We start from the raw sequence: 14,549 nt of genomic DNA, 5'->3' as shown, positions 1-14,549 counted from the left end.
TCCTCAGAATTGGGGATGCCCAGGAAATGAGACTCCTTCCTCATTAGAAAGAGTAAGAGTGGTAGAGGTTACAGCTTCTGTGTATTGAATAGCTCCTCTGCTGGACACGTACCTGCATAATCTCATTTAATCAATCATTGATTTGACAAATGTTGATCAAGGGTCTGCTGCAGCCATGTCCTCTTCTAGTGGGGGAGGGAAAATAAACACATCTGCCACAATGAGAAACATACCTGATTATGGCTTATAGGGGAAGGAAAGGAATGGGTCAGGGAGTCAGGAGAACCTGGGCCTCTGTGAAACCCCCAGATGCCTGCCTGAGTCAGAGTCGGGCTTCATTGTTGAGGTTTTGATAGTAAACAAAAAATAATGGAAACCCCATTAACACGTGTTTGCCTCAAGTGGCTCCTAACCTTTGACCTAACCGTGAGCTCTTTGAGGCAAGGACTGTGCCTGTTCCCATGGTGGCCCGCCCACAGTTGGAGCCACCAGAGTTCTCTGGATACAAACTGGCTCAACCTGGTGAGGTGGGAGGGAAGTGAGGCCCAGGGAGAGTTTAATATGAAGCTTGATGTGCTGGGTTGCATAGTGTCCCCCAAAGATTCAGGTTCACCTGGAATCTCAGAATGTGACCTTATCTGGAAACAAGATCTTTGCAGATGTCACTAGTTAAGATGAGGTCATACTGGCCTAGGGTGGATCTTAAATCCATCATGACTGGTGTCTTTATAAGAAGAGGAGAGGGAATTCCCTGTCAGTCCAGTGGTTAGGACTCAGTGCTTTAACTGCTGTGGGCCCGAGGTTCAGTCCCTGGTTGGGGAAGTAAGATCCCATAAGCCCCAGCAGCGTGGCCAAAAAAAAAAAAAAAAAAAAAAAGAAGTGGAGAGGAGAGGATACACACACGTGCAAAAAGTGAAGATGACCCCAGAGGCAGAACTTGGAGTATGTGGCCAGAAACCAAGGAATTCCAAGGATTGCTGGCAACCTCCGCAACCTAAAAGAATCAAGGAAGAGGGCTTCCCTGGTGGTGCAGTGGTTAAGAATGTGCCTGCCAACGCAGGGGACGCGGGTTCGAGCCCTGGTCTGGGAAGACCCTACATGCTGAGGAGCAACTAAGCCCGTGCACCCCAACTACTGAGCCTGTGCTCTACAGCCCACGAGCCACAACTACTGAGCCCTTGCACCACAAATACTGAAGCCCACGAGCCACAACTACTGAAGCCCACGTGCCTAGGGCCCCTGTTCCGCAACAAGAGAAGCCACCGCAATGAGAAGCCCATGCACCGCAACGAGAGTAGCCCCCACTCGCCGCAACTAGAGAAAGCCCGCACGCAGCAACGAAGACCCAACACAGCCAAAAATAAACAAATAAAATAAATAAATTTTTAAAATATATTAAAAAAAATCAAGGAAGGATTCTTCCCTTGAGTCTTTGGAGGGTGCATGACCCAGTCAACATCTTTATTTCTTTTTTTTAAAAAATAAATTTATTTATTTATTTAGTTTCTGACTTCTAGCATTCACATCAGTTCTTTCTTCCCCACAAATTTTTATTAGTCAATGATTTGTAAATGCACAAGGTTACAGGTGAGAGCATATCATCCAGACATTAATTTACCCAGAAAATATTTATTCAGCGCCCATGTCAGGGAGCTTTCTAGGTACAGGGCGTTTACAGTTTATTGGGGAGGACAGGAAAAAAAAAAAAAAAAAAGGTACAGTGGATCAGATAGTGCAAAGAGTTATGGAGAAAAATAACAGAGGATAAGGTTATTTGTTAGGTGTGTGTTTGTGAGGATGCGGAGGGGGTGATGCTATTTTCTGCAAGGGGGTCAGGGACCGGCTCTCTGACAGGTGGTTTCTGAACACTGCAGGCACTGGGACCGGCAAATGCAAAGGCCTAGAGTCAGGAGAGTGCTGGGCCGGCAAGAGAGGGCCTGTGTGGCTGGAAAGGGGCGTGCAGAGAGCAGAGGAGCGGGACATGACGTCGGAGAGCAAGTGCGGCCCGGCCAAGATGCCCGCGCTCTATCCAGCCCTACCGGGTGCTTGGCTGCGCGCCGCACCCAACATGGCGGCCGCGCGGGACTCGCCCGCGGGCTAGCGGAAGTGCGTATCGGCGGGCGCCGGAAGTGGCGAGCGGCCCCCGCCCCCTGCCCCGGATCTCTGTGGAGCCTCCGACGCGCCGGCTTTGAGCATCCCTGGCCAGCCAGGCGGGAGGTCCCGGAGCTGTGGCTCCGGCGGCAGCGGCTCGTCCCGCCCTCGACATGGCCAGCATCGGAGAGGTACGGCAGGCGCCTGGCTCTACTCTCCTACCTGCCCGGCGGCTTTGGTCCCGCTCGGTCCTCCCCACCCTGACTCCGGTTCCCCTGCGTCCTTTCCGTCTCGCTCCCTTTCCCGCTCCATCCTTCCCGTCCTGACCTCGGCTGGCTCTCAGCTTCCCATCCTGACCGCCGCCGCGGCCCTCACTCCGACCCTGGCGTCGGCCTGGCTTGGTCCCTCCTGCCCCGACCCTGGCCTTGGCCTCGCCCTGTCCTTCCCATCCCTACCCTGGCCTTGCCCCTTACCCCATCCCCCATCCTTGACCCATCCCGCTCCCTAGGACCTCATCCTGTATCCGAGGGCATAAGCTCTCTCAACTTTCGGTTTTCCATCCGTTTGCCTGTCCGCATTCCTGATCGGCAGACTTCTCCCCCTCTCCCGCCTTCCGCAGAGTTTCCAGCTCCTCCAGGTCTCCCAGGCCCTCTTCCCATGCCCCTGTGCCTTGGCTCAGCCCTTGGAGCTCTGAGACGTTCCTCCTCCCTGCCCACTTCCCTTCCCTTCCCTTCCCATCCCATCCTATCCTGTGTCGCTGAACGTTCGGTTTCAGTCCAGCCCACTTTCCTCGGAGCCTGCTTGTTGTGTGACTTGGGGGGTGGTAGAGGAAAAGCCATTTCACCTGCGGGACTTGTGATTCACCCTGAATTTCTTCCCCAATGCTCCACAAATCTGGGTCTGACGGAGAAACCCACTGAGTTCCTCCTGTAATGGGGTGCAGGGTATTTTCTCTGTACACCAGGAAATGGGGGATCCGGACAGTGACTGGGGTCTTCCCTTTTGTTGATTCCCAGCTACCTGTTGTGTACCTGTGTGCACCTGTATTTATACCTGTCGTCCGGGACTCAGACCGTCGAGCGTACTCCCTAAGCCTTGCGGGCTTGCTCGTGCTCCGGCGAGCAGGAGCCGGTGCGGCATGAGTGTGGGGGAGGCGGCTGGGGTTGCCGACAGCTGTTCTTCATTTGAAGCGGATTTGGCTCGGAAGTGGCCCCTTGATTGAGGGGGAAGGTGTGGGGCCCACCTGCTCGCTGGTAGTAGGATTGAAGGGCCAGAGAGTACCAGCTCCCCCAGGAAGAATCCTGGGGTATAGCCTGGCTGCATTAGCAGATTCCCGTTAGTCGCGTGTGCTTGTGGGGGGGCTGTCTGGCACCTTGGTCTTACGGGGTCTTGGTGCAAAGGCCCCTCTGTTCCTTGAATCATATGTCGGGGCCCTGCCCAGTGAGGCCTCTTGTCCCATCGTGAGGGTCTTTTGGCTTGAGAGAAGAGAGGGGGAGTCTTGCTCTATCCTGGACATGATCAAGGTCCCTTTCTCTGGGACAGTCTAATTATTTTTTAAAAAATTTTTTTATAAATTAATTTTTGGTTGTGTTGGGTCTTTGTTGCTGCATGCGGCCTTTTCTCTAGTTGCGGTTTCCGCGGGCTACTCTTCGTTGCGGTGCGCGGGCTTCTCATTGTGGTGGCTTCTCTTGTTGCGGAGCACGGGCTCTAGGCGCGCGGGCTTCAGTAATTGTGGCACACGGGCTCAGTAGTTGTGGCTTGTGGGCTCTAGAGCACAGGCTCAGTAGTTGTGGCACATGGGCTTAGTGGCTCCACGGCATGTGGGATCTTCCCGGACCTGGGCTTGAACCCGTGCCCCTTGCATTGGCAAGCGGATTTTTAACCACTGTGCCACCAGGGAAGTCCCTAGGACAGTCTAATTATTGATTGATTGATTGACTGAGATACAGTTAACATACCATAAAATTTACACTTTTATTTTATTTTTTTCAGTATTTTAAAAATTTTAGCTGCACCATGTGGTATGCAGGATCTTAGTTCCCTGACCAGGGATCGAACCCACGCCCCTGGCAATGAATGGAATCACGAAGTCATAACCACTGGGCTCCCAAGGAGGTCCCAAAATTTACTTTTTTTTTTTTTTTCCAAAATTTACTTTTAAAGTGTATAATGCAGTGGTTTTAAAATATATTCACAAGGTTGTGCCACCATCCCCACTCTCTGATTTCAGAATGGGGTGGTCTGATTTTGAGCATCCTTGCTGGGCTTAAAATGCAGATGTCTAGGACTGCTCCCTGCGTTTCTGAGGAGTCGGGCTCTGCGTTTTTAATAGCTCTTCAAATGATTCTGAAGCCGTGGTTTGTTGACACCCAGTTCAATGGCTCTTTCCCTTGGGCATTAGAAAGTGATCCCTGTTCAGGAGCCATTCCTGGCCTAGGGAGGAGACAGGCAAGCAACAAACCAGTACAGTTCACCGATGAGGCTGGAGACTGGAGGGGGAGGAGGGTAAGCTGGGGCGGCAGTGGAGGAGAAGGGTGAGCTAAGTGTGTCTGGGGGATGCTGGAAGGGCTTCCTGGGGACGGAGCCTTTGAGCTGAAGTTCTGAGAGAAGCAGTTTCTTTTGTGTGGTGGCACGTTGGGTGGAAGGGGCAGCTTGGGCAAAGGCTTGGAGGCCTGAGTGCCGTGTATCAGGGGACATTCCGGAAAATGCCAACTGGAGAAGCAGAGGCTTAGGAAGAGGGGTGATGTGAGAAGCCTCCCTCAGGTCCCTCCTGTGATCAGAAAAACCAAAAACAAAAGTAAACTGTAAAACTCCACACACTTGCGAAAGAACGTTATAATGAACTTCCATGTACTCACTGCCCGTTTTTTTTTCTATTTCTTTTTTTAAAAAATGTATTATTATTTATTTGATTTATTTATTTTTGGCTGCATTGGGTCTTTGCTGCTGTGCACCGGCTTTCTCTAGTTGTGGTGAGCGGGGGCTACTCACACACCCCCGCTCGGAGGTGAAGGAGCTCGGTGGCCTCCTCCCTCCCTCCTGGTGGCGGCCCCCTATTTGCTGTTACCTCTGCAGAACTCGCTGCCTTTCCTGGGGGGAAGGTACACGGACTTAGACATGAAGCCTCCGTTCCAGGGAAAAGACTCAACTGTTGCAAACCCAGCACAACTGGGCCTCCCAGGCTTGGCCGTCGGGAGACCCGGGGGGAACCAATGTGACCTGCTGCCCGGGCGGCTGCTCCTCTCATCCAGGCCTGCTGCCCTGAACGCCTGTCCCAGGACAGGGGGTGCTGGCCTAAGGACAGCACTGGGGCACAGCATGTGGAGAAGGTGATCGCATCGGGGGTGCTGAGACTGGACGGAGGAAGCTGCAACTCACCTCCTGTTTTGTTTTGTTTTTTTAAAATTCATGTAATTTCTAGGTGGTTTTAAGAGAAATTCAGTATTCCATACTGTAACTGGAAATTATATGATGCTGGAGTTTCTGGCAGTGTTTTGCCCTGTGTTCTCTTTGCTCTGCAGTGGCGTTCTTACTTTGATAAATCTGCGAATTGGGCATCAGAAGGGGTCAGCCTCAGGCTGCTCAGTGGAATTCAGGCCCAGCTCTTCCCACTTGTGCCCAGGAGCCCTGTATACCAAGCTTGCCTGATAAGGATTTGCCCCTGGTCCCAGCCTCTCTCTCGGGAGATAGAGTCCCTAGGTCTAGGATGTGGCCTGGGAATCTGAGTTTTTAACAGGTGTCTGGGATGATCCCAGATGATCGGCCCTGGGAAATTTCTCAGGAAAGTCACGTATGGTTCAAAACACTGGACCCCAGAATACAGTGACCCAGGGCAGCTATGGACTTGGGTCTGATGGCTGCCTCCTGCCCCTGTAAAGGTGGGAGGAGGGAGACAGGATGGAGGGCACTTCAGAAGGAAGGAGGGAAGGGAAGGCAAGTCTGGCCGCTGCCTCTCAGGCCGAAGGGAGAGTGGGAGGGGCCGATGCTGTGGAAAGTGTGGGCAGTAATCGGGGAGACCTTTCCCGTCCTGGCAAGGGCTCGGCCCGATGCAGAGGCTGGAAGGGTGTCGCAGTCAGAGCTCCCGGGAAACCCCTGGTGCCTGTGTGGGGTGTGCAGACAGGCCCTTCCTCCCTGGACTTAACGGTTGCCATGGCAGCAGCAGGTCTCTCCAAGCCTGGAGGCTTCCATCCATGCAAATATGTATGGAAAAAGAGTCAGGACAGAAGAGGCGGGGCTCGTAGACAGAATCACTGGAAAAGACAGTAGAAATAGCTCTGGATACTCTCCCTCCTGGGAGTGTCAGAGGCCCCCCATCAGTGAGGACGTTTAAGGCAGGAGGGGCCCCTCAGGAGGTGTTGGGAAGATACAGGGATTCCTCCCCACCATGGGCTTTTCTTAGAGCATCCCAGTTCCTTTGGCCCTGATTTGGGGATTTCACAGCACACTGACATAGGTCTATCTCCTCTTTGTCTTGGTTGTACAGGCACTGGTCAGTAAGACGGGAAGCCCACATTAGGGCAGAAAACCTGTAGATATTTGCAAAAACAGAATGAAACAATATGTGTGGACATCTTACTGGAAATACCAACATGGATTTCTTTCCTTTTTTTCTTTTTTTTTTCTTTTATTTATTTTATTTTTGGCTGTGTTGGGTCTTCATTGCTGTGCTCGGGCTTTCTCTAGTTGCGGTGAGCGGGGGCTACTCTTTGTTGCGGTGCATGGGCTTCTCATTGTGGTAGCTTCTTTTGTTGCAGAGCACGGTCTCTAGGTGCGCGGGCTTCAGTAGTTGTGGCTTGCGGGCTCTAGATCTCAGGCTCAGTAGCTGTGGTGCACGGGCTTAGTTGCTCCGCAGCATGTGAAATCTTCCTGGACCAGGGCTCGAACCCGTGTCCCCTGCATTGGCAGGCGGATTCTCAACCACTGCGCCACCAGGGAAGCCCCCAACCTGGATTTCTAACCAGGAAGTCTGATAAGTAGAGAGGAGTTGTGCCGTTCCTATTGTTTGTTACGAATCTTGAGATTTAAAAATGTCATTGGTCTGGTAGGTGCTGTTTCTTACTTATTAGGGCCTCATAGCTTCATTCTCTCATTTGACTCGTCCTTTCCCCGTCCAGCGCTGTCCTGAAGAGCGGATACACATGTCATACACATAATGGCAACTCATTACCCATCAGAGCAGCCCTGGGAGGTGAAGGCACTGTTGTTATCGGTGAAGACCAATTATCATTGTTTCTTGATGGCATTCACCTGCCCAAGGATGTCTTATGAATACAGCCTGCCATTTGGGGCAGAGTGGGGTGGGGGCGGAATAGCAGCTTTTACAAATGGACAACCTCGGCTGATGGTCATGAGTTGAGTTGGAAACCTGCCAGACGTGGCTGGAGACCTTCAGTAGGAAAAATCTCTCTTAAATTTCAAACCTGTTACTTTTGAAGAGCGATCCTGGTCTGCAGGTTGAAAGGGGCTTTCGGAGAATGTTGGGGCCTCTTTGCTCTGCAGTTAAGATGTTTGGTCACGGCCTCTTCTTCCCCATGGACTGCGGTGAAGGCTTCCCTTGCCTGAGGGCCACCCTGGGGGCTCCCATGGAATTTGGTGCCCCTTGTTTTCAGGACACATCCAACGACGGCGATGCGCCCCCTGCAGCAGCCGCGGTGGCAGATGGTGCCCACCTCCTGGGCTTCTCGGATGAGATCCTCCTGCACATCCTGAGCCACGTCCCCAGCATAGACTTGATTCTGAACGTCCGGCGCACCTGCCGGAAGCTCGCAGCGCTGTGCCTGGACAAGAGCCTCACCCACACGGTGCTGCTGCAGAAGGACTATGAGGTGAGGGGCTTGGGGGTGGCGCTTGGCATGTGGGGGGCAGAGATGGGGAACGACCGAGGTGCCCGACTGAGGCCCCGCACAGCCTGGCAGTGGTGGGGCACTTGCAGGGATGACATGGTGAAAGCCAGGGGCCCAAAAGTGCAGGTAGTGTGCCATCTGGGCCAGGGCACAGGTAGACCAGGCGCTCTTCTGGCAGGGTCTTGGGCCTTGGCACTGGGCCAGGAGGGAGACTGACTCCCTGGTAGATAGGTACCCAGGAGTGGACGTGCGGGCCCACTGTCAGTGTTGGGCTTTCCTGTGGAGTTAAGCACAGTTGGAGGCACCACCTCTCGCCACCAGCAGCATCCAAGAGTTCTGGTTGCTCTGTATCCTCGGCAACACTTGGTGTTGTCAGTCTTTTCAGTTTAGCCATTCTGATGCATGGGGGTGGTATCTCATTGTAGTTTTAACTTGTATTCTCTGGTGGAGGATGCTGTCGATTATGCTTTCATCAGGTGCACGGGCCATTTGTATATCTTCTCAGAAGTGTCTGTGCAAGGCTTTTGCCCGTTCATTATTGTCTATCTTTTTCTTAGTGAGTTTTGGGAGTTCTGTATATATTCTGGTACAAGTCCTTTGTGGGATGTATTGTGAATATTTTCTCTTATAGTCTGTGGCTTTCCGTTTCTTTTGATTAATAGTGTCTTTGGAAGAGTGTAAGTTTTTAATTTTGGTGAGGTCCAATTTATTGAATTTTTGAGTTCATGCTTTTTGTATTCCGTTGAAGAAATCTTTGTGAAACCTGAGGTCATGAAGATTTTCTCCTATGTTGTCTTCTTTCTTCTTTTTTTTTTTAACTTTTTAAAAAAATTTAGGGGGCTTCCCTGGTGGCGCAGTGGTTGAGAGTCCGCCTGCCGATACAGGGGACACGGGTTCGTGCCCTGGTCTGGGAAGATCCCACATGCCGCGGAGCGGCTGGGCCTGTGAGCCATGGCCGCTGAGCCTGCGCGTCCGGAGCCTGTGCTCTGCAACAGGAGAGGCCGCAGCAGTGAGAGGCCCGCGTGCTGCAAAAAAAAAAAAAAATTTAATTTATTTTTTTGGCTGTGTTGGGTGTTTGTTGCTGCACGCGGGCTTTTCTCTAGTTGCAGCGAGCGGGGGCTACTCTTCATTGTGGTGCACAGGCTTCTCTTGTTGCGGAGCACAGGCTCTAGGCGCACGGGCTTCAGTAGTTGTGGCATGCGGGCTCAGTAGTTGTGGCTCACGGGCTCTAGAGCTCATGGTCGGTAGTTGTGGCACACGGGCTTAGTTGCTCCGTGGCATGTGAGATCTTCCCAGACCAGGGCTCGAACCCGTGTCCTCTGCACTGGCAGGCGGATTCCTAACCACTGCGCCACCAGGGAAGCCCCTCTATCTATTTTTTTAATAGGATTGTTTCTTTGCTATTGAGTTGTATGAGTTCTCTGTATATTTTGGATATTAACCCCTTATCAGGTATATGATTTGCAAATATCTTTTCCCATTTAATAGGCTGCCTTTCATTTTGTTGATGGTTCCCTCTGCTGTGCAGAAGCTTCTCAGGTGATGTAGTTCCTCTTGTTTCTTTTTGCTTCTGTTGTTTTTGGTGTCAGATTTCAAAAAAATCATCACTAAGACTGATGTCAAGGAGCTTCTTGCTACTTATATTTCCTTCTAGGAGCTTTATGGTTCCTGGTCTTACGTTCAAGTGTTTAATCCATTTTGGGTTAATTTTGGTGTATGGTGTGAGATAGTGGTCCAGTTTCATTCTTTCGCCTGTGGCTGTCCAGTATTCCCAGCACCCTTCTATGTTGTCTTATAGAAGTTTATAGTTTGAGCTCTCATGGCAGGTCTGTGATCCTTTTGTGTTCATCTCCACATAGCCTGTGAGGTCAGGGTGAGGCCCCCTGCTCTGCACACAGCTATTCACGCCTCCCACCACTACTTACTGCAAAGGTTATCCTATCCTCGCCGAATTGCCTGCAGCCTGGAAAATCAGTGGATGACCTATTTTAAAGATAAACAGAGGCCTTGCCCTCAACTCAAATTTTAGGGGACCTGGAGGGGCTCCTCCTGTTGTTGCTGGCTGGCAGTGATGCCTCTGGAACCCAGAATGAGGCCCCTTAGAGCTCAGCCTCCTTCTGTGGGAGCGCTGTGCTCCTCCCTTACGGAGAGCTGAGCGTACTCCCCAGAGCGCTGAGGCCAGGCTTCCTGCCCACGAGGGTTCTTTACTGTAGAGGAGGAGCAGGCGCACGGTCTGTCTGGAGCGTTTGGAATGTGTGTCCTTCGTCTGCACAGTTGTCTGTGTGTACATTTGCCGTAGAGAAGTGATCACGTGCACAAGCCTTATGTGCATGGGTGCTCGGTGCTGTGTTGTCCGAAGGCCTCGGTGGCCACTGGGCCCCCGACTGGACATACTGTGGCTCCCTAGGCCGTCCCGGCCAGGTTTTTGAGGAACATTTAATGACATGAAAGTGCACGTGACATAAAGGGAAGCGACAGCCGAAGAACGCTTCCAGGGCGTGATTCCACGATGTGATTTCAAAACCCCCCACCTAGCATGAAACTTCCCATCCTAACCACTTTTTTTTTTGTTTTTTGGATGTGTTAGGTCTTCGTTGCTGTGTGCGGGCTTCTCATCGTAGTGGCTTCTCTTGTTGCGGAGCACAGGCTCTAGGTGCGCAGGCTTCAGTAGTTGTGGTGCATGGGCTCTAGAGTGCAGGCTCAGTAGTTGTGGTGCACGGGCTTAGTTGCTCCGCGGCATGTGGGATCTTCCCGGACCAGGGCTCTAACCTGTGTCCTCTGCACTGGCAGGCGGATTCCTAACCACTGCGCCACCAGGGAAGTCCCCTAACCACTTTTTTTTTTTTTTTTGCGGTATGCGGGCCTCTCACTGTTGTGGCCACTCCCGCCGCAGAGCACAGGCTCCGGACGCGCAGGCCCAGCGGCCATGGCTCACGGGCCCAGCCGCTCCACGGCACGTGGGATCTTCCCAGACCGGGGCACGAACCCGCATCCCCTGCATCGGCAGGCGGACTCCCAACCACTGCGCCACCAGGGAAGCCCCCCTAACCACTTTTAAGTGTACGGTTCCGTCAGCCCTAAGTACATTCACGGTGTTACGCAACCATCATCACTCTTTCCGAAACTTTCTTATCGCCTTAAACAGAAACTCTGGAACTATTAAGCAATAGCTCCCATTTCCCCTTTGCCCAGGCCTCTGGTAACCTCTATTCTACTTTCTCTTTCTGGTTTTGCCTGTTCTGGATCTTTCATGTAAGTGGGATCATACAACATGTGATCTTTATGACTGGCTTCTTTGGGCATCGTGTCCTCAGGGTTCACTCATGCTGTCGCAGCGTCAGGATCTCCTTCCTCTCCCTGCCGAGTAGAATTCCACTGCATGGATGGACCCCATTGCCTTTATCTGTTCCTCCGTCGATGGACGGCTGGGTTGCTGCCACCTTCCGGTTGTTGTGAACGGTTCTCCGTGCACATGGGTGTGCAGGAGTCCGAGTCCCCGCTTTCAGTCCCCTTGGGTGCACACCTGGCTGTGGAACGGTGGGTCACGTGGTAGCTCTGTTTCGCTTTTGGAGGAGCCACCAGACTCTTCCACAGGGGCTGCCTCATTTTCCATTCCCACCTGGCCGAGGCTCCTGACTGTCGGTGGAAGGTAAGCGTGCGGGGAGGGACGAGGCGCCAGCCCTGCGCTCACCGTCCCAACTCAGCTGGAGCGGGGCCTCTGCCGGGCCCCCCGCGGCTGTCACGGGGGTGGGCGCGGTCTGGGGGGTGAGGGTGGAGGAGACGCCGGTGCCTGCAGCCCCTCTCCCCCCCCGCCCCCCCACAGGCCAGCGAGGACAAGGTGAAGCAGCTGGTGACGGAGATCGGCTGGGAGATCCAGCAGCTCAGCATGGCCGGCTGCTACTGGCTGTCGGGCAGCACGGTGGAGCACGTGGCCCGCTGCCGCGGCCTGGTGAAGGTGAACCTCTCGGGCTGCCACCTGACCTCCCTGCGCCTCTCCAAGGTTCTGTCGGCCCTGCAGCGCCTGCGCTCCCTGGCCATCGACGTGAGCCCCGGCTTCGACGCCAGCCAGCTGAGCGGTGAGTGCAAGGCCACGCTGAGCCGTGTGCGGGAGCTCAAGCAGACGCTGTACACGCCCTCGTACGGCGTGGTGCCCTGCTGCACCAGCCTCGAGAAGCTGCTGCTGTACTTCGAGATCCTGGACCGCACGCGCGAGGGCGCTGTGCTCTCAGGCCAGCTGATGGTGGGCCAGAGCAACGTGCCGCGCTACCAGCACCTGCGCGTCTTCTACGCCCGCCTGGCCCCCGGCTACATCAACCAGGAGGTGGTGCGCCTTTACCTGGCTGTGCTCAGCGACCGCACGCCCGAGAACCTGCACGCCTTCCTCATCTCCGTGCCCGGCAGCTTTGCCGAGAGCGGGGCCACCAAGAACCTCCTGGAGTCCATGGCCCGCAACGTGGCGCTGGACGCGCTGCAGCTGCCCAAGTCCTGGCTCAACGGCTCGGCCCTCCTCCAGCACATGAAGTTCAGCAGCCCCTTCTACTTCAGCTTCAGCCGCTGTGCCCTGTCCGGCGGCCACCTGATCCGGCGCGTCATTGACGGCGGCAGGGACCTCCAGAGCCTGGCCGGCCTGAACCTTAGCGGCTGTGCACACTGCCTGGCACCCGACTCCCTGCTGCGCAAGGCGGAGGACGACATCGACAGTGGCATCCTGGAGACGCTGGTGGCGGCCTGCGGCAACCTGCGGCACCTCAACCTCTCGGCTGCCCACCACCACAGCCCTGAGGGCCCCGGCCGGCACCTGTGCCAGCTGCTGGCCCGGCTCTGCCACCTGCGCTCCCTGTCGCTGCCCGTCTGCGCCGTCGCTGACTCGGCGCCGCGGGCCGACCGCGCGCCCGTCCAGCCCGCCACGCACGCCGTGCCCCGCGGCTTCGGCAAGAAGGTCCGCATCGGCGTGCCGTCTGGCCCCGACCCTTTCTCCGGGCAGGCGGGCCCCCCGCCGTCCTCTGTGTTCTGGTCGCTGCTGAAGAGCGTGCCCTTCCTGGACCGCCTCGAGCTGATCGGGTCCAACTTCTCGTCTGCCATGCCGCGCAACGAGCCAGCCATCCGCAACTCGCTACCCCCCTGCGGCCGGGCGCAGAGCGTGGGGGACTTGGAGGTGGCCGCCATCGGCCAGCTGGCCTTCCTGAGGCACCTGACGCTGGCCCAGCTGCCCAGCATCCTGACAGGCTCCGGGCTGGTCAGCATCGGCCTCCACTGCCAGCAGCTCCAGTCCCTCTCCCTGGCCCACCTGGGCACGATGGGCAAGGTGGCCTACACTTCGGCCCTCTCAGACATGCTGAAGCACTGCAAGCGGCTCAAGGACCTCAGGTGAGGGCACCCGGCCGTCCCTCCGTGGCCTCTGCTGGCCCTTTGGAGGCCTTAGGGGTGCGGAGGGGGAGCGAGGCGCACGGCCTTTTGCTCGGCAGATGTTGGCATACCCGCTGTGCACCTGCTGAGGCGAGCGGGGTGCAGGCCTGTCCTCTGGGGGCTGAGAGTCTTGGGGTGCTGACAAGGGGCTGTGCGCAGTGGTGGGGCGCGGGGGCTCGGGAAGCGGCGGTTGGTGGCGCCCGGGGAGGGTGTGCAGGAGGCAGTGCCGCCCGTGCCTGGCACATCGTCCTCTCGTTGCCTGTGGCTGTTTCAGTGCCCGGGCTCTAGGATGCTGCTGCGTACGTGATCTTATTAATCCTCGTGCCTGTCCCACGAGGTGGACACAGTTCTTGCCAGATGACCGAGCTGGTAAGTGGGGGGCCAGGGGTGGAGCCTAGCTTTGCCACTCTTGAAGGGTGAGTCGGGGTCAGCCAGGAGATGCAGGCGCAAGGCTTTCCGGGAAAGAAGGCAGCGTGTGTAGAAGCCCCAGAGGCTTACAGACGAGCAGCGTGCTCAGAAGCCAGATGATTCTGGTCGGGGGTCGTGGGGGCGTCTGGTGAGGCGAAGGTGCCAAAGGACTTCAGCCCGCAGAGGGAGGGGTCCGGGTTCCAGTTTGGAGAGGTCCCTCTGGCCTCCCACCTGGACTGGAGGGGCCAGGCCGGGGGAGGGCAGATGGAGAGGCGGGCTCAGAAGGGGGCCGCACGCTGTTGAGATGTGGCGGTGCCCGGAGCGGGACGGCTGGGCTGACCTGAGGGGCCGCCCCGGGAGAGTGCGGGGTGGTGGGACCCACGGACCTCGGCAGGGCTTCCCCGACCCAGGCAGTTGTTGGAGGGCCACTGGCGATTTCCCGGGCCCCGATGCGGAATGGTCCCCGGCGACTCATGCTGTAGAGTTAAGGCTGTTCTCGTGAGGGCCCGGCATTTAGAGGGTCAGCCTTTGTTAACCTGAGCCAGATTTGAAAATGTCTACAGATCTGATCTTGAAAAACTGCAGTTTCCTAAACATCGTCGTGGCCTCAGGCCTCAGCTCTTCGAGGGCTTCGGGTGAGGGAGGGAGTGGCCGCTGGGCTTGGTCTCCATGAGGCTGGAGCTGGTGGGGCAGCCGGGTGAGGGCGGCATCGGGGCACGGGGACGCGCGCGTGTCGTCATCGCCGCACCAGTGAGCACTCACTGTGTGTCTTCGCTGCGGGCCAGGCACCAGGCTGGGGGC

General features: G+C 55.6%; 1 protein-coding gene across 1 annotated transcript in view; it reads left to right on the top strand.

Moving 5' to 3' along the window:
* Positions 1–2,068: 2,068 nt before the first annotated feature.
* The window catches only part of FBXL18 (F-box and leucine rich repeat protein 18), a gene marked incomplete at both ends in the record, with an annotated part of 34,633 nt that continues 22,152 nt past the window's right edge, over positions 2,069–14,549 (top strand). Inside the window, 6 exon segments of the mRNA XM_079718822.1 lie at positions 2,069–2,098; positions 2,102–2,116; positions 2,118–2,189; positions 2,193–2,282; positions 7,701–7,916; positions 11,758–13,301. Of these exon segments, the coding sequence (XP_079574948.1) occupies positions 2,069–2,098; positions 2,102–2,116; positions 2,118–2,189; positions 2,193–2,282; positions 7,701–7,916; positions 11,758–13,301 (1,967 nt within the window).

This window comes from Hyperoodon ampullatus, assembly GCF_949752795.1.
Source record: "Hyperoodon ampullatus genome assembly, chromosome: 14".
NCBI lineage: Eukaryota > Metazoa > Chordata > Mammalia > Artiodactyla > Ziphiidae > Hyperoodon > Hyperoodon ampullatus.
This window is presented reverse-complemented; position numbering and strand designations above follow the sequence as displayed.